Consider the following 16,448-nt stretch of genomic DNA (forward strand, 5'->3'; position numbering starts at 1 on the left):
GATGTAACTACAGCTGATCTCCGAAGAATTTCAAAAACCATTTTTCACATGCAGCCCACACCTTGTTTCAGAAGAGCAGCCTGAATTTTAAAAAAAATGAGAAAAGAAAAAAAAAAAAGATTGTCCTTCCTGGTAACTCAGCAGCAGCAGCTCTTGAGCCAAGCCTGCTGCCAGCCTCATGTACCACATGGGAATGACCCAGTGTACTGGGTCTAGGACTGTGCTCCAAGTTGAACACCGTGAGCTGTCTCCAGCATATTGAGTCTGGGACCAAACGCCAGTGCTGGAGCCACATGCTGGGTTGGATTTAGCACACCAAATCCATTCTGAAACCACACCCCAGGTCCGAGGCTATGTGCTAGCCACATGCCAGTTCAGACCTTGCACACTGGCTCCAGGGCTGACCCCATGCACCAGCCCAATTAATCACATTGGGCCATATCATCTGGGTGGACAATCTCCCCACAGGTCTAGAAAATTGGCAGCAGGAAAGCAGTGGCAGTGTTAATTGCCATAGCTCCTGAAAAGGGGGATCCCTTTTCTTGCATATAATATACACCACACTTTTCACCAGCTGGTTTTGGGGGGAAAAGTGCAGGTAAATATTAGAAAATATTGTGTTACCACTACTTAGAAAAAGAGTAGTTTTTCAATTTTTAACAACTAAAGATTGTTTTTATTTTCATTTTATTTCATCTAAGCTTCAGGAAGGAATACAGATCTGATGAGTTTATTTACAAGCACACAATAAAATAAGTTGCTTTCGTTGGATCTGCCTTTGAGAACTATTTATATCATTTAAATTTTCTATCATTATATTCGTTTGCCTTTGCCAAACACTGAAAGACTGTGGTAATAGCTTACTGAATAAATTATGAAGTTATAAGAACATAAGAACTACCATTTACTGGGTCAGACCATAGGTTCATCTTGCCCAGTATCCTGTGTCATAAAAAATGGATGGTGAGGAAAAACATATTTCTATCCAACTGTACTACACCAATAAACTAAAGTAAAGCATATATCTGAAAAGGTAAATAACTTCTGAACTCACAATTCCATCCATTCTATGGCTGGCTTGAAATCAAAGAGTAAATATAAAAAACACCTATAATTAATACTAAATGTTAAATAATATTTAATTTGAATAAGGCTCTGATTCAGCAAAGCACATCAGCTCATGCTTCATTTTAAGCATGTGAGGAATTATGTTTATTTACGGGGGCATCTGCATAGATGCCTGTCAAGTTAAACTGATATGAAATGGCTACTACAGACCATATGTATAGTGTTTCAGGATTTGGGATTTAGTGGCTAATTGGCTATAAAAATTTAACTGGCAAGTCAATTTAGACTGTCACTAAACTTAAAAAAAAGAGTAATCCTACTTTTATTCAAAGACGTTAAACACAGGCATTAGTAGGGCATATGTGCATACAAGGATGGATCCTAGAGAGATGCAAGGGGGTGCAGTCAGCACATGGGCAGTAAGCAGAGCTCAATGGCTTATCAGTGCATTCCCAGAACCCAGGAGGTGAATGCTATAGCCTTTTCCCCTGCTGCTGAACATAGTGGTGGGCAAGAGGATGGGGGAGACAAGCAGTGGTAGCATTTACCCCCTAGATTCTGGAGCTGTACTAAAGCAGCACCTCTGCCAGGCTGGTCAGAGCCATACTCAAGCAGCACTGAAGCCATACTAAAGCAGGAGCTCAAGCAGCTCCCTGTGCAAGAACTGTGCAGTCAGCCCTCCCCTCCTGGATCTGCCCATGCGTGGATAAGTAATTATTTTGCTAACTAATGGCCTAAATGATTATCAATTTATGCTCATAAGAAAAGAAAATCCTTGTCAAGTGTGGTGTGAGGAGGGTGTGAATTATTATATATTTTAAATGCAATACATGGAATATATAAACTATGAATAGAATAGTCAATAAGGTAAATGAAGTGTTTTAAAGGTGGGGAATGTAAATATATTTGTGCATTTTCATGCCTGACACAGTCTTGTCACATCTCTTTTATTTTTCCAGAGACTTATGCTGTAATCCTCTGTACACAATTATATTCAATAAATAAAAGAAATAATATTGTCAACATTTTAAGTCAATTTAAAATCATTTTTATTACCAATTGATTTTTACTAAATATAAACCTTTGGAAAGCTTACTATAATTTGTGCATCCTCAGATTGCTCCTGTATGGTCTGTAAAGCTTTTGCCAGATCTTCATCACCTTCTAGGAGGCTAAATTCATCATCTGCTGGAACCTGAATCAAAACATAAATGAAGTAAAATTAAAATTAGGATACTGATATAGAATACATCACTTTTTCGTCCAATAGATAATTGTTTCAATCCCTTCAGCATAGGGTAGTAAAGAAAATACAATTTTTTAAAGGAAATATTTGGAGTTGGTGTTAAGGAAAGAATTATTGTTGCTTAATGCTGAAATATACACTACAGAGCAGTGGTCCTCAACCTTTTTTGTAGCTGGACCCATTTGTAAACATTACTGGCCAGTCCCAACCCCGTAAATAGTTTAAGCAGAACACAGCCCCCTGGCCCTGGCAGTGCCCCTCACTCCCAACCTGCTGCCTCCTGCCCCCAGGCCCCAGCCCTGCAGTGTGGGGGGAAGGAGGTGGGGTGGGGGGAGGTGTGTGGGGCATGAGGGGCCACAAACAGCCCCTTGCAAGCTGAAACTCTACCAAACTGCATGGGAAAACTCATGATTTCCCCCATTTTTCTTGCTTAAAGAAGAATCCATTTTTAAAGTTTGTTTGTGACCCTTTCATATATTCTTGTGACCCACTTTTGGGTCACGACCGATGAGTTGAGAAACGCTGCTATAGACAAAGAAAGCTCAGTATCAACTCCTGGACCACTGCCTGGCAGAAGTCCCAGAGACTTGAAGATTTCAAACTTGATCTCAAAAGACTTGATCCAAATCTCACTGAACTCAATGCAGATCTTTCCAGTGACTTCAGTGGAAGATCAGGCCTTGCTTCCGACAAAATAGTGATTGCCATTTTTTTTAAAGATTAATTACAAGGCTTTTATACAGATCATGACCTTTGAGCATGGATCACAGAGAACAGAATGCAAATTAAGAAACTGAAAAGCAAACCCAAAGAAAGCATAGGTATATGATATAAACATATCTAAATATGTAACTGTATTTAAATAAGCAGGTAAATGAAAGTTCACTACAAATTAGCTGAAACCAGCTAAAATGAATAATTGGTATTTTTCGGAACAAATTATGCAACTACAAATAAAACAGCAAGTCAACTGATACTAGCTCCTATTGTAAAATATATATATATATATATATATAAGCATGATATACAACACATTTTATAGTATTTTATAGTATTTTAATATATATTACATTTTGTAGTATTTTAAATAAGCTGTACTGCTTTGTCATTAGGATCTCATAGTGGCTGATGCACATAAAAAAGAAGAGATGGATCATGTACCACAGGTATCACTTAAGACCATCTCCTAACTAGATTACCTCTTCATATTGATAATCATCTTCAGAGTCTTCTGTTATGGTAACCTCTGGATATTTTGTCAAGTCAAAAACAGCTGACATATGTGGTAAATTCCACAGAATTTAGACAGTTTTTGAAATAACTGCAAAAAAATAAAGCAAAACAAACAAACAAACAAAAACCCAGCTGTCTATAAATCTCAGCTTCTCCCTTGGTCTCCATAAAGTCAAACTTCATGTACTCAGGGGTAGCTTCAGCCCTTGGATGTACATATGCAATTCTAATGAAGTTTGGATTTAACACTCAGACTTCTTATAACAGGTTTATACGGTATTAAAATATCACCTCTTTATTTTGCTACCATTAGAAATGAGTTTCTTAACAAACTGTGGGCCAAATTCTGTTCTCAGTTAGAAAGCCATTGCATCATAGTGGTTAACTGCACTGCCTTTAAACCTCTGAGTTAATTTTGCCCTTTCTGAATAGATATTTTAAAGCAGATTTAGAGATATGATATCACAAATGTACATCTGAAGATCCATATTCTGGGACAGAACACAAGTAAGTTAAGCACTGAAGCTCCTGTTGGACCCTCAGAACAATTACTGTAGCTGTACAGTAAAAGACCTAAGAGGAACATTCAATTGCAGCAGTGAACCTTGTAAAATGTAAAACTGAATTGGAAAATTGTTTATGGCTCCTCTAAATTCAGTACAACCCATCTTTCCTGTAGAGACAACAAGAAAACAGCGCAGTTTCCTTGAAACAAGAGGCTAAAGTAAATATTTCTCATTCTAAATAAACAGGAATTGGCATGTCTCTTGAAAGTGCAACAAATGTGTTTGTTAGTATGGCAAAGGGTTGATTATGTCCTCAAGCATTCAGTTAACACTCATTCATCTTGTGTAAATTTAATATTAAAAAAAATTCATGTTGAGAAACAATTCTGGAAGAAAGCTGGCAATAAATTATGTCATACATTGAGATTTCATATGGTAACCCCTTTATGTAACACAAGTTGAAATTAAACAAAAGGTAAGGTAAGAGACATGTTTTTTGTTTTAATATTCCCAACCAGATTCCTAGATCTTAACTCTAGGTGCAAGCAAGTTTTTACTGCTATATTCAGGACAGAAACAGTATAGCTATACTAGGATATTCAAATATGCATCCTGCATCAACAAAACTGTCAGCTAAATTCCAAGAAAACTGTTAAGAAATATCAACTCCCTAGAACGTTTGTTTGGCAACCACGTACTAAACAGAATAAACGAAGCATAAATCTCAGATACCAGCTTAATATAAAGTTGGAGAGATCTCATTTTCTCTTGTAAACCACAAAATAAACAGAGTAGCCATTGAGTGAATAAGGCCTGATTTTCAGTGATCAGGTCAATGAACAGTTGCACATACCCAACTGCATGACTATGCTGAGTGTATTATTGTAGAGGTTCCCAGCTCCCGGGCCACAAAGGGTTGGCTGCCAGTCCACAGGGTTGGCTGCCAGACCGGAAGTCCGGAAGAGACTGGCATACTGCGGACCAGAAGCAAACCCTTTTCTGTACTGGTCTGCAGTATGCTGGTCCCGTCACTTCCAGTCCACGGTCTAAAAGGGTTGGGAACCACTGTATTATGGCATACATGTATACTGTATATACAAACTAGGTATTTGCAAGAGCTTTTTACAAAATAATCCACAAGCTATGTAAACCTCCAAGCTTCTTGTGCAAATTCAGTAATGCACATGAATGGAAATACACAGGTCTACCAATTGAAAGACAGAGCCAGGGACTGGTATATTCAAAAACCTTTCTGCACCTAAGCTTCTCTCTGCAAATGTTTTGTTCTTAATTCTAAGGATTTAGTCCAAAATAGTTTGTCTTTTAATGAGTGTGAGCTTGTTTGCCTTTATTCAAGAAGAAAGAAAAACAGGAAAAAAAATCCAAACTGTTAGGTTTCCTTAACACACTGTTTTCCTTAACACCAGGACAAAACTGCATGAACTTCACTGACTTTAATGGGAGGATTGAGAAGTATGTGCTCAATGTGTCTACAAACTCCTGGTAGAGTATCTCAGCAGCATGTCAGAACAGGCATGGAGAACAGTTCTGGTTTGGAAAAGGCTCTTAAAAGCCATCTACTAGCCATCAAGAGCTGTGGCTCTAGACATCCAGGCAGCTGGCTAGCTCCTGAGCATCTGTTTCCCCACTGTCAGAGACAAATACAGATGAGGCCTCACACAATGAACTGCCTTTCTTCTTTCTGACCCTAAGCAACAACTTGTAGTGTCTGAAATCTCCATTCCATAAACTGGTCCAGGAACCAAATATTGTGGAGACAGAATGGCAGACAGAGCTGCAAGGCCGTTGCTATTAAAGAGTTCACAAGACAGAAAAGGAAGGGAGAAGAGTTCCCCATGCATTGCTGGGCAATAGTGCATCCACTATACAGACAGCAAAGAGCAGAAGAGCCAGGGAAGCCACGGGCTACCTGTGCTATCCTAGAAGCAGAGGACCCCTGGAGATAGTCAGGGTAGCAGGAACAGTGACTGGTTAAATTAGTGCCTTGACAGACAGACACATGACAATCCATGCTTCCCCCGCCAGGCCAAATCAGCTCCAGATTCAACTGGGAAAAGCCAAATAACCAGGTTCCAAAATTTGACCGAGCAGAACTCAATCATCAAGTGTGGCTCTACCGTGGGGCAAGCATCCTTCCTCCCTCCCTCCTCCATTGGTCTGGGGCTTTGGATACTCCCCAAATTCAGGCAGGCATCCTCTAGGTGCAAATCTGGCCTTGGGATTCAGATGCCCTCCCCCCCCACCTTGATTGGAGTGAAATTGTACAAAAGATAGGGCTTGGCAGAGGCCATCCAGCTCAACCCTGTGGTCCAAGCAGGACCACCTGTCTACTCCCACGTTTCTGAACCTGCTCCAACTCAAGGCAACCCCCCCAAGGGGCTCAAGGCCCCCCTCAGAAACCATCAGCTCTGCCTCCCCCCTCCCTTGGTGACCATGGGGAAGCCATGGGAGCAACTCTCCTCTTGCAAAGAGCTGCAGGAAGACCAGCAGCAGAGCGGGGTGCATTGGCACTACAGCGGTCTAGGGCAAATCTCTCGCCCGGTCCCCGGTGGGGAACCACTGCACTGCGCCCTGCGGCTCCTCCCCAGGCCTCTGTGGCATGCCCCGTATATTGCGCTGCAGCACGTTACACATATTACGTACATGTTACGCATATTGCAGTGCGGCACGTTACCATATAGTGCACTGCAGCACGTTACGTATATTGCGCCGCGGCTAGTTACACATGTATGTAGTGCAGCGCCATATATATAACGTATATTGCGCCGCGGCACGTTACGTATATTACGCAGATTGCGCTGTAACACGTTAACAGATATTGCGCCGCGGCACGTTACGTTTATTGCTCAATGGACTGGGGCGCCCATCCCGCCCCGCTTCCTTCCCCCCTCCGCTAACGGCCTCCCGCCGCCCCTCACGGGCGGCGCGGGGAGGATACGCTGCAGGCAGAAGGGCCCCTCCGCTCCGGCCGCCGCCTCCGTGTCCATCGCCGCCCGCTCCCCCGCCACTCGCGCGGTTGCTAGGGACGCCCGGAGGTCTCGCGAGATCACTCCCCGCCGCCCACCGCCAGTTGCTTTCTTCCACTCCGTTCTGCCCGGAGGCGGTTAGCGAAGCGCTGCGCTTTGGGGGGAGGTGAGAGCAGGGACTGGAACAGCCCGACGCCACCTTGTTGCCGTGGCAACCAGCGGCGTGGCTGCTCGGCCGGGGTTTCGATGGGACAACGCTAGTCACGGACCAATCGGCGTGGCGGGGAGAGCCCCCAAGCCCTGCCTCCTGTGACGCGTGTCCCGCCCCATGAGGGCTGGTGCGGGCGCAGGGACTGACCCTGTTTCTCTGCAGACGCAGCCGCGCTTCGTGCACCTGCAAAGAAGCAGCCTGGGGGCGCCCTTCTCCCAACTCCGTGTGAATAGTCAGTGCAGCTCTAACGTACTCTTCCCCCTCGTATCTTATTTCTCTGGGTCACCTATTGGAAATAAGAGGAGCTAGTTTATTTCACAGGTGCTGCAGTACCACAGCAGTTGACCCATGTAAAGAGCGCTGCTTGTAGCAGAGGTGTCCAGCTGGCAGCCCAGTAGCTCCTGCCTGAGCACCACTGCCCCCATTGCTGTGGCACTGTAATACCAGGCTGGCAGATGCCTGGAGTGGCTGGAGCAAGCTCTGAGGCCCTCTCCTGGCAGCAAAAATACATTTAATGTGTCAGGCCTCACATCGAGGACGTAGCAGCAATTAAACAGATGAGAACAGATTTTTTTTTTAATTTTAATTAATATATTTTGTGTTCCAGGTCAAATCAGCCAAATCAGTTCCAAATCGTATCAACTGAGGAGAACTCAGTCGTTCCAAAAACCATATTGATTGAGCAGGCAGAACTCAATCATTCTGAACACCATGTACAGCGCTACAACTGGCAAGCATCCTCCATCCCAGGCTGTCACCTTGGGACTTTGGATATTCCCAAATCCATTAGCAGGCATCCTAAATGCAGGCCCAAGCCCAGACGTCTTGGGATTCTGATGCCCCCATTTAATCTGGCTGCTATAGTGATCAGGAACATTTGGCATCCATCTCTCTTCTGGCTTTGCTTCCTGCCCCGCTCTTGAGGGCAGGGTGGTGTGGTGGGGCGTGGTGCGGTGCAGGTGGAGCCTGGGAGAGGCCTGTGATGCCCACAACCTGCAAGCAGCTGTGGGGAAAGGAAGCAGGCTGCCCATGCAGCAAGGTGAGGGGAGCAGGGTTGAATTACAGGGGAACTGGGGGGAGGGGCTGAGCCCCCTCATAAGACATGAAAGACCCCCTATCAGATTTGAAAATCATAACCCGGAGAGGACTCTGATTTTATTAGGGAATTGTGATGCACAGCCTAATTATTTTTGCAGACACCCCACCTCGAGAGTCAGTGTAATTTGAACCCTGGCAGGAGGAGTGGGGTACTAGGATGGCGGTCCCCACAGTGTGCAGCCCCTGCAGTATGCAGCCCAAGTGCCTGCAGCCTGCAGGGCCTACAGTCCCTCCACTGCCCAAAAGTTGAACAGCCCTGGTTTACAACATTGCCTGTGTTGTAATATTAGCAGTCCTAAAATGAACTAGCTCTCCTCATTTTCAAGGGTTCTAATAGGTGATCCAAAGGAGCTCTTCCTTCACTGTTGCCAGCACTGTTACAGGTAGTCCAATGAGATACAAATGAGACAATTACAGTTACAGTCAGTAGTTCACCAGAGTACAGTTAATTTACAAAGTAGGCAGTGACATAGAAAGATGTTATGCAGATAATTGTTATGCAGATAACTGAAATTTGTTGCAAGTAAGCAACTAATACATCTATCCAGGACACACATAAATCAAGCACATTGTAATATGGACTTTCTTATATTTAGGACTAGAATTCCCACCTGAGGAATCTCGCATAGTGAATGAATGAATCCTAGACAGCTTAATCTGTCAATGTAATCCTGTTCCTGACATGGCTAAGACATGAGGAGCTTTCACCCATTTTTGAAAATGCTGACTGATTTACTGGCTCTTGAAATACACCCCAGGCTAGCCTCCTTGGCATGCTCATCACACAAAATAGTCAGGGATCTTGCGCAAAAGAAGAGGCAGCAGGGGCAGCTGTTTTTGTGCCCCCTCTAAATGGGCACCAGTGGCCCACCCATTTTTATGCTACTGAGCACAAGTAACCAGCAGTTCTCAAGCTCTGCCAGGCAACAGCTGCAATATTGACAACTGTTCTATTTAGTCTCAGATCTTGATATTGAATCTTTCTTAAAATCCCTGGGCATCCAGTTACATGATTATATGAAAATCTCAGCTTTTATTTAAAAATTAGCTTCTGGTCCTCATGGTTTGAGAAAAAAACTAGATAATATGTACCCTAGAGCTTCAATAATCAGAAGGCAAACAACAAGAACTCTAAGTATGTAATTGGCTTAAATGACTTTTTTGTCTTTTTGTTATCATTATTATCATTATTAATAATAATAATGGTGATGATGATAATAATTTGAGTGCTTCAGACTGAAACATTGAAACACTTCATGGCATAGCTTATTTCCTATGATTCTATTCTAATAAATAATACTTTGTTTGCACTTTTATAAAAAACTTTTCTGCTCCAAGTTCATTATAGATATTCAATAATTATTAGTGAATGGTAGTTAGAGTTTTATGCTCCTTTTATAAGTAAACTGTCACAGACTAGCTATGAATTTTTCACCAAGAATTTTACAATGAGTCACTGGCTGAACCAAGAAAAGAGCCTATGAGTCATTCTGAATTGTAGATGATTTTTTAAAACCAATTTGTAGTTTTATTTTTGGTGACCTTTTATATAGATTATCATATTGCCTGGAAAGAAGGAATGAAAAACAGAGAAAAAATAAACTTCTAGTGCTTACACTTTATAGACTAGAGCTAATTATCCCTTTAGAGAAAGTAAAAACTTTGTAGCTGAAACAGATGTCCTGAATCTTATATTACACTTCAGTCTATACCTGAGGGGATTATTTGTTCAAATTAAGTTCCTATAGTATGCTATTTCTCTTAAGTTTAATTAAAGGGAAGGGCAAGAATGTTGAGTTCACTGTTATGTACATTCTCCTCAAATATACAGTATATTATAAATTACCAAGCCTAATGACTTCTTCCTTCTCTTAAATTACTACTGGTATGAGACCGAGGTCCTTTGGAGTCAATGGGAATCTTTTAATTGAATTCACAGGTTTGAGAAAAGACCCAGAGGACCTAGTTCTAAATTCATACTAACTCAATGAAAATTACACACACAGGGTTACAGGATCACTTGGTCACACAAAAGTTATTGAATTTGTGTACAATACCTGAAAAGACAAATCCTAATATCTCTCTGAAAATATGTATTAAAGAAACTGCTAATAGTCAACCACAGAAGAGAAGTACTGATTTTACTAGCCAGGTCTGGGAATTCCTCAGGCAATAAAATATACAGACTGAGGATCGCACAAATCAGAGGTAAGAGAAAAAAACCCAACATATACATATCACATCATCAAATCGAGTTTTCCTTCAAATTAAGACTATAATCATTAAATAGGATGCCACGCAATAAGATGTGGCAAACAAAATGCTAAATTAGCAAACTTACTCTCAGTGGGCTGACTGCCCTTTTTATTTGCAGAGGCATAAATATTATGGGATGTGCAGTTTCAATATCTCTGAACAGTGGTGTAACAGCCTTTGAGTGTTTTTTCTAAGGACTTTGCTACAGTGTCTTACAGCAGTAGTGGGAAAGTGGTGGTTATATTGTTTACTGCTCCTTTGCCTCCTAGCTAGATGTTTTCCTTAAGTAAATCTTACAATTCCTTTAGTCCCAGAGTTTCTGAGTGTAGTCTATGATACTGTTTTCGTTTTGCTTCTCTGCAGGAGAATACTCTGCAGAGTAAATTTGTTTATTCCAGCCTAACAGGGGTACACGTGTAGATATGCAATGTTTACTGCACAGCTAATTAGTCTACTGTTCAGTAAATGTCTCATGCAGACGCACCCAAAATGTGCTTCATTACAACCAAATATGAGAGCCTACCTCTTAAGACAAGAGAACACAGGTCATTATTACAGAGCACTCCATCTTGGGACCCAGTAAATGCTAGCTAAAGATAATGCCAGGATAATCAGATGAACATGAGCTCTCAGTGTGATTTTTGTGGCCAAAAAGGCTAATGTATATATAAAACAATGTAGAGTTGGAGCAATGAAGTTATATATGAATATGAGCCAGCAGTGTGACTCTGTTGCCAGCAGGGCAAATAATACTCTGGCATGCATCAATTGATGCATCTCCAGGAAGACGAAGGAGGAGATTCTTCCTCTCTACTTGGCACTGGTGAGACCCCAACTGGAGTACTGCGTCCAGTTCTGGGCACCACACTTAAACAAGGATGTGGTACAACTTGAGAGTGTCCACAGAAGGGCCATCCATATGATTAGGGGCTTGCATGGCAAGCCATACAAGGAAAGGCAGAGGGACCTGGGACTCTTCAGCCTGAAAAAGAGAAGGCTGAGAAGGAACGTGGTGGCAGTTTACCGCTACAACAGGGGAGTACATCAGGGGCTCAGTGAACAACTGTTCACCAGGGTGCCCTTGGGGAGAACCAGGAGTAATGGCCACAAACTCGTGGAAGATCTTTTCAGGCTCAACTTTAGGAAAAACTTCCTCACAGTCAGGGTGTCCAGACTGTGGAATTAGCTCCCTCCAGAGGTGGTGCGATTGCCTACCCTGGAAATCTTCAAGAGGAGACTGGACAGTCATGTTGCTGGAGTCACCTGACCCCACCTGTCTTTTCTGCCTGGTGCAGGAGGCTGGACCTAATGATCTTCCAAGGTCTCTCCCAGGCTTACAATCTATGAATCTATTAATCAATCTATATTCTCTCTATATTTGGCATAAGTACCATCACTACTGGAATACCATGTACATTTCTAGTGTATAGAATTCAAGGAGACTAACTGGAATGTGTTCAGGAATGGATTGAAAGAAATGCCATAAGCGTGAGTGCAGCTGAACTACCCTAGATAGACAGAAGTTAGAGTTCAGGAGACAACAAACAAACACCAGGTTGCCAAGTCAAAGGGCAAAGAAAAGGACAAGGCCAGGTTCCAAAGGGAATAGCCAAGGAATCAAGCCTAGGGGCAAGAGCTGGAATCTGGAAGTCAGAATGTAAGATAAGACAGGAACCAGAGGCTGGAGATAAATTAAAGTCCAGGAATAAAGGCAGAAGCCAGAGACAAGGTGAGGAATTGTATCCAGGCTGAAGTTGTTTATAGATTGGAAACAGTGCATTGTACAGCAAAGATGAGATGCTAGGGGAGTTCCTTAAGTGTAAGCCAGAAACAGGAGGACTGAGAAAGAACCAGCTTGAACCCAGCTGAGCCAGTTGGATCATTCAGGTAATACAGGGACTTAACTGTTACAACAAGAAATATTAAAGGATTGGCATACATACATGCATAAAATACATGAATGTTTCAAGGATTTCAATCTATTTCATTTCTTCAAAGAGGTATTTAAGGGGAGACTTATTTAAAGTCTGTAACTTAATAGGGAACAAAAGGTTGACGATAGATTACTACAATTTAGTAGACAGAATTATAAGAATAATCAATGACTGGAAGTTGAAGTTAGGCAAACTGACACAAGAAAGAAGGCGCAATTTTTTAAAAGTAAAGGTCCAATTATCTATTGGACTGGCTTCCATGTGTTATGGTGAATTTTGCTTCACTGGAAATGTGTAAATCAAAATGTGATGTTTTCTCTAAAGATATGCTCTAGTACAAATATAAATTAATTCAATGAAGTCCGATGGCCTGTCTTTTAGAGGAGATCCGATCTAGATCACTACAATGTTCTTGTTTGCTCTAAGTCTGTGAAAAAAATTGAGAGCTAAGCAAGCCATAAGATGGAGCTTATCCCAAAAATATTTTTTTTAAATAAGTTATTTGAGCATCTATTCTGCAACCTAATCAGTGTGATTGTTTTTCTCTAACTGGGTGAAGGATTTTTTTTTTTTGCTTGGATACTACTGAGAAGCTTTGCTTATCTGTTTATGATGTGAACTGCTTCTGACATCAAGTCATTATTACATGACTGCCATCATTTCCCAATAATCTTCTGTCAATACACATTACAAATCAACTTTTATCTATTTCCTGAGTTGAGAACTGCCCATTAAAATACATTATATTTAATTATTTGATTATTACAATTCCAAATTCCAAACACTAATGACTAGAGACATACTTACCCTGGTTTACAGTCTAGGCAATCTAAAGTTATATTTGAGTTATAAATGGTAAACTTGTTCCTAGACAGCAGTCACAAAAGTTGTTATCCTGTCCTACAGTCTCTTTAGATATGAAAATGCTATCCATTTGTAGCCTCAAACTTCAGTTAGGTTGATATATTTACCCTCTAGAAGGGTGAACTAAAGCTTTTATTTAAGCTTTCAACATATCACTCCACTCACTGAAGAAGCCTGGGACTTGCATTTCATTCTGAAAAAGAGGCCCAGTCCCGTTTCCAGTGAAGTCAGTGAGAATCTTGACACTAATTTAGTGGGTGCAGAAACAGGACTATAGAGTCTAACCAAACTACTTTGATTTCTTCTCTGGAAAATAGTATCTTATGCATATGGCAGCAATAAGCTTGGCAGCTTTTACAGAAATAAAAAGGTCTTAATAATATGTCTCTGGAGAGAGAGTCCTAGAAAATATTCTAATATAATAAAAGCCTTACTCTGTCTGTCTGTCTGTAATTCTTTATTCACGCTCTGATTGGTAGTCTTAGCAGCCAATCACAATACTGACTGAAACAACCAATCAGAGTGCTCTGCACAGACGGACACACATGGCGGAGTGCTGCCATGACAGCAGGGACAGAGCAGGGGGGGCCTCCCCACCGGCCCTGCTCCTTGGAGGCAGCAGCACAGCACTAGCCACGCCCCCCTTCCCCCCTCACTTTGGTCTTGGCACTGCCGCCACCAGGCCCCAACAAAAGGCAGCAGAGAGGGGGAGGGAAGTGGGAAGGGGGGGCACAGTGGTGGCGGGGGCACGCACGGAACAAGACAGCAGGTGGGGCTCACAGGGCCGGAGGCAGAGCAGTGGCAGCACAGGGTTGGTGGGTGGCAGTGCCCTGTCCCCCCCAGCCCCCGCCCCGGTCATTCTTGACAGGTAAATGGCTAGTATGTTAATAAGTTCCATTGTTGAAATCATTTTCATTTCTTCAGGGTTACAAATTGATTATGTACATATACTGTTGTTACAGTATGCACATACCTTTCAATTAAACTGATACAAATCTTTTGCTTTCCCACATTGTTCAGTTTGTAACAGTTTTCATAGTCATACACCCAATCCAATTCAGCATTATCTAGTTTTAGATTTAGAAGAAGCTTACACACAGATGTTTTTCATCTTTTATTCTCTCATTAGCATTAATGGTTAGCAGACATATGTGCCAGATTTGAGTGTGATTGTGTGAGGGATTAAGCGTAACCCGGGTGGTGGCCCAATAATTGCCACCCCTGCCCAAATATCAGGGATCCTTTGGTGAGAATGGGGCAGGGCTTCTGGCCAGCACCAATTTACTTTCCAGCCGGCCCCTGCTCCCCACAGAGCAGCCCGTGGTCCCAAGAAGGTCTAACGCTTAACTGATTTAACTATTTACGCTATATTTACAAAACAAGAATAATAGGAAAGGTTATTTACAAGTGAACATAAATGGCATAACCAGAATCACAAAACAAACCAGAATGCATTAATCAACCCTTGACTCAAGAACCATAGGTAGGGTAACTGGCTGCAACAGTGTAGGCTCTTCTGGTCTGCAGCAATCAAATTATATCAAACCCCAACCCTCACAAAGAGGTTGAAGGGTGACCCTCCATGGCAACCTAAAAGGCAAGCAACAAAGTAGGCTCCTGCAGCAATCAGCATGACCCAAGTACAAAGCTCAGGGACTCCATCCAATGACAATCAGCTGCAGAATAAGGGACAGGACTGAGTCCCTTTCTGGGGCAGTCAGTGGCAGAGGGTCAGCAGCACAGGCAGCTCCCAGGGGTCGTTGCTCTAGACCCCTGCTCCAGATGACTGGCCGGGCACTCCACATACCACGCAGCTCGCAAATCCCGCTCTGAGCGCTGGCCTGTGCCCCGAGCTCCCAGGGACCCTTGTCCTGGCGCTCTGCCGCTCTTCAGGATCCCAATGCCTTGCCTGCTGCTGTCCCGCTTCCCCAGGGAAGGGAAGGGGTTTCCTCAACTCACCGGCCCAGCTCCCTGCACTCTTGGCTGCTGCTTCTTCTCCGCAGTGGAGTGGGGGCTGACTGCCACCCCTAACCTCTGGGATGCCCAGCACGTCCAGCACACTGCGATGGGGCCTTGGGGCACCAGCTCTCTGCCCCAAACCCTGGCCGCTGCTCCTTCTCTGCTGCAGGGCTGGAGGCACGGCTGACTGCCTCTGCCTTCTTCTCCCAGGGCCTTCCAACTGCCGCTGCCTTCTTCTCCCAGGGGCTTCGAGGCTCTTCAGAGGGGTCTCTCTGCTCCCTTTGCTGGGTCAGCTCACCCCAGCTCTTCTTAGGCCTCCTGCTTCGTTCCCCAGAGTCACTGTCAGCAGCCCCCCATGCTAGTTCGCCTGCTGCTTTTATCCTCTCTGGCTGTCCCTCCCTGGCTTGCAAACCGGCCAACCGGGGCTCAGGGTGGCTGGCCCCCAACTCTGGCCATCCCCCTTCTGTGCGAATGAAAGGATTGAAAACCCCTTCTTTCGACTGCCTTCACCTTTTCCCCAGGGCAGAGCTCCCCTGCTCCACCCTTGGGTTCACTCAGAGTTCACCGGCACTGTTTCTAGTGCAGGTTATGTATCTCAAGCCAATCTGGTGAGCCCATATTGGCAGGCTGTTACATAAGTTTAGCCACTCTGGGTGGGTACAGCTGTTTGCTGCTCCTGGTCTATGTTCATACCATCTACTTAAAGCTACGTGAATGTAGACCAGGAGTGGCAGGTACAGCCAATTACTGGTGCCAGGAGTCACTTGGGGAACCCAGTATAAGTAGTTTGGGATTGGGGGAGAGTTGGGTGGGATCGGGGAGAGGGTGCTAGTGGGTCTGCAAGAGGAGTTAGCGAGACTGAAAGGGGTAGGGTTTATTGGTTCACAGGTGGGTTGTCCATATAGCAGGGAGCTGTTTAGGGCTAAAAATAGCCTGCTCCAGGTCAGAGAGCACAGCTCTGAAGTTCAGGTGAGCAGCTCAGCTTTCCTAGCCCTGGAGCTTGCTCCAAACATATATGAGCATTTGATAGATCAGTTAAACCATTCCCAGTCTAGTTCACCTGAAGAGCTGAACTAACTTGGACCA

General features: G+C 43.5%; 1 protein-coding gene and 1 non-coding gene across 2 annotated transcripts in view; both read right to left on the reverse strand.

The window, feature by feature from the left end:
• LOC102368256 (sperm-associated antigen 16 protein-like) overlaps nucleotides 1–7,067 on the reverse strand; it is a gene marked incomplete at its 3' end in the record, with an annotated part of 15,280 nt that extends 8,213 nt beyond the window's left edge. The window contains exons 1-3 of the mRNA XM_006038550.2: nucleotides 7,013–7,067; nucleotides 3,514–3,560; nucleotides 2,165–2,263 (exon numbers count right to left, since the gene is read on the reverse strand). Of these exons, the coding sequence (XP_006038612.1) occupies nucleotides 2,165–2,263; nucleotides 3,514–3,560; nucleotides 7,013–7,061 (195 nt within the window). The remainder of the gene's footprint in view (nucleotides 1–2,164; nucleotides 2,264–3,513; nucleotides 3,561–7,012) is intronic.
• Nucleotides 7,068–7,661: 594 nt separating this feature from the next.
• Nucleotides 7,662–7,846, reverse strand: LOC112548670. Its single transcript, XR_003092312.1, has one exon. It is a non-coding gene; the product is annotated as a U2 spliceosomal RNA (small nuclear RNA).
• Between the last annotated feature and the right edge of the window lie 8,602 nt (nucleotides 7,847–16,448).

Source organism: Alligator sinensis, unplaced genomic scaffold, assembly GCF_000455745.1.
Source record: "Alligator sinensis unplaced genomic scaffold, ASM45574v1 scaffold931_1, whole genome shotgun sequence".
NCBI lineage: Eukaryota > Metazoa > Chordata > Crocodylia > Alligatoridae > Alligator > Alligator sinensis.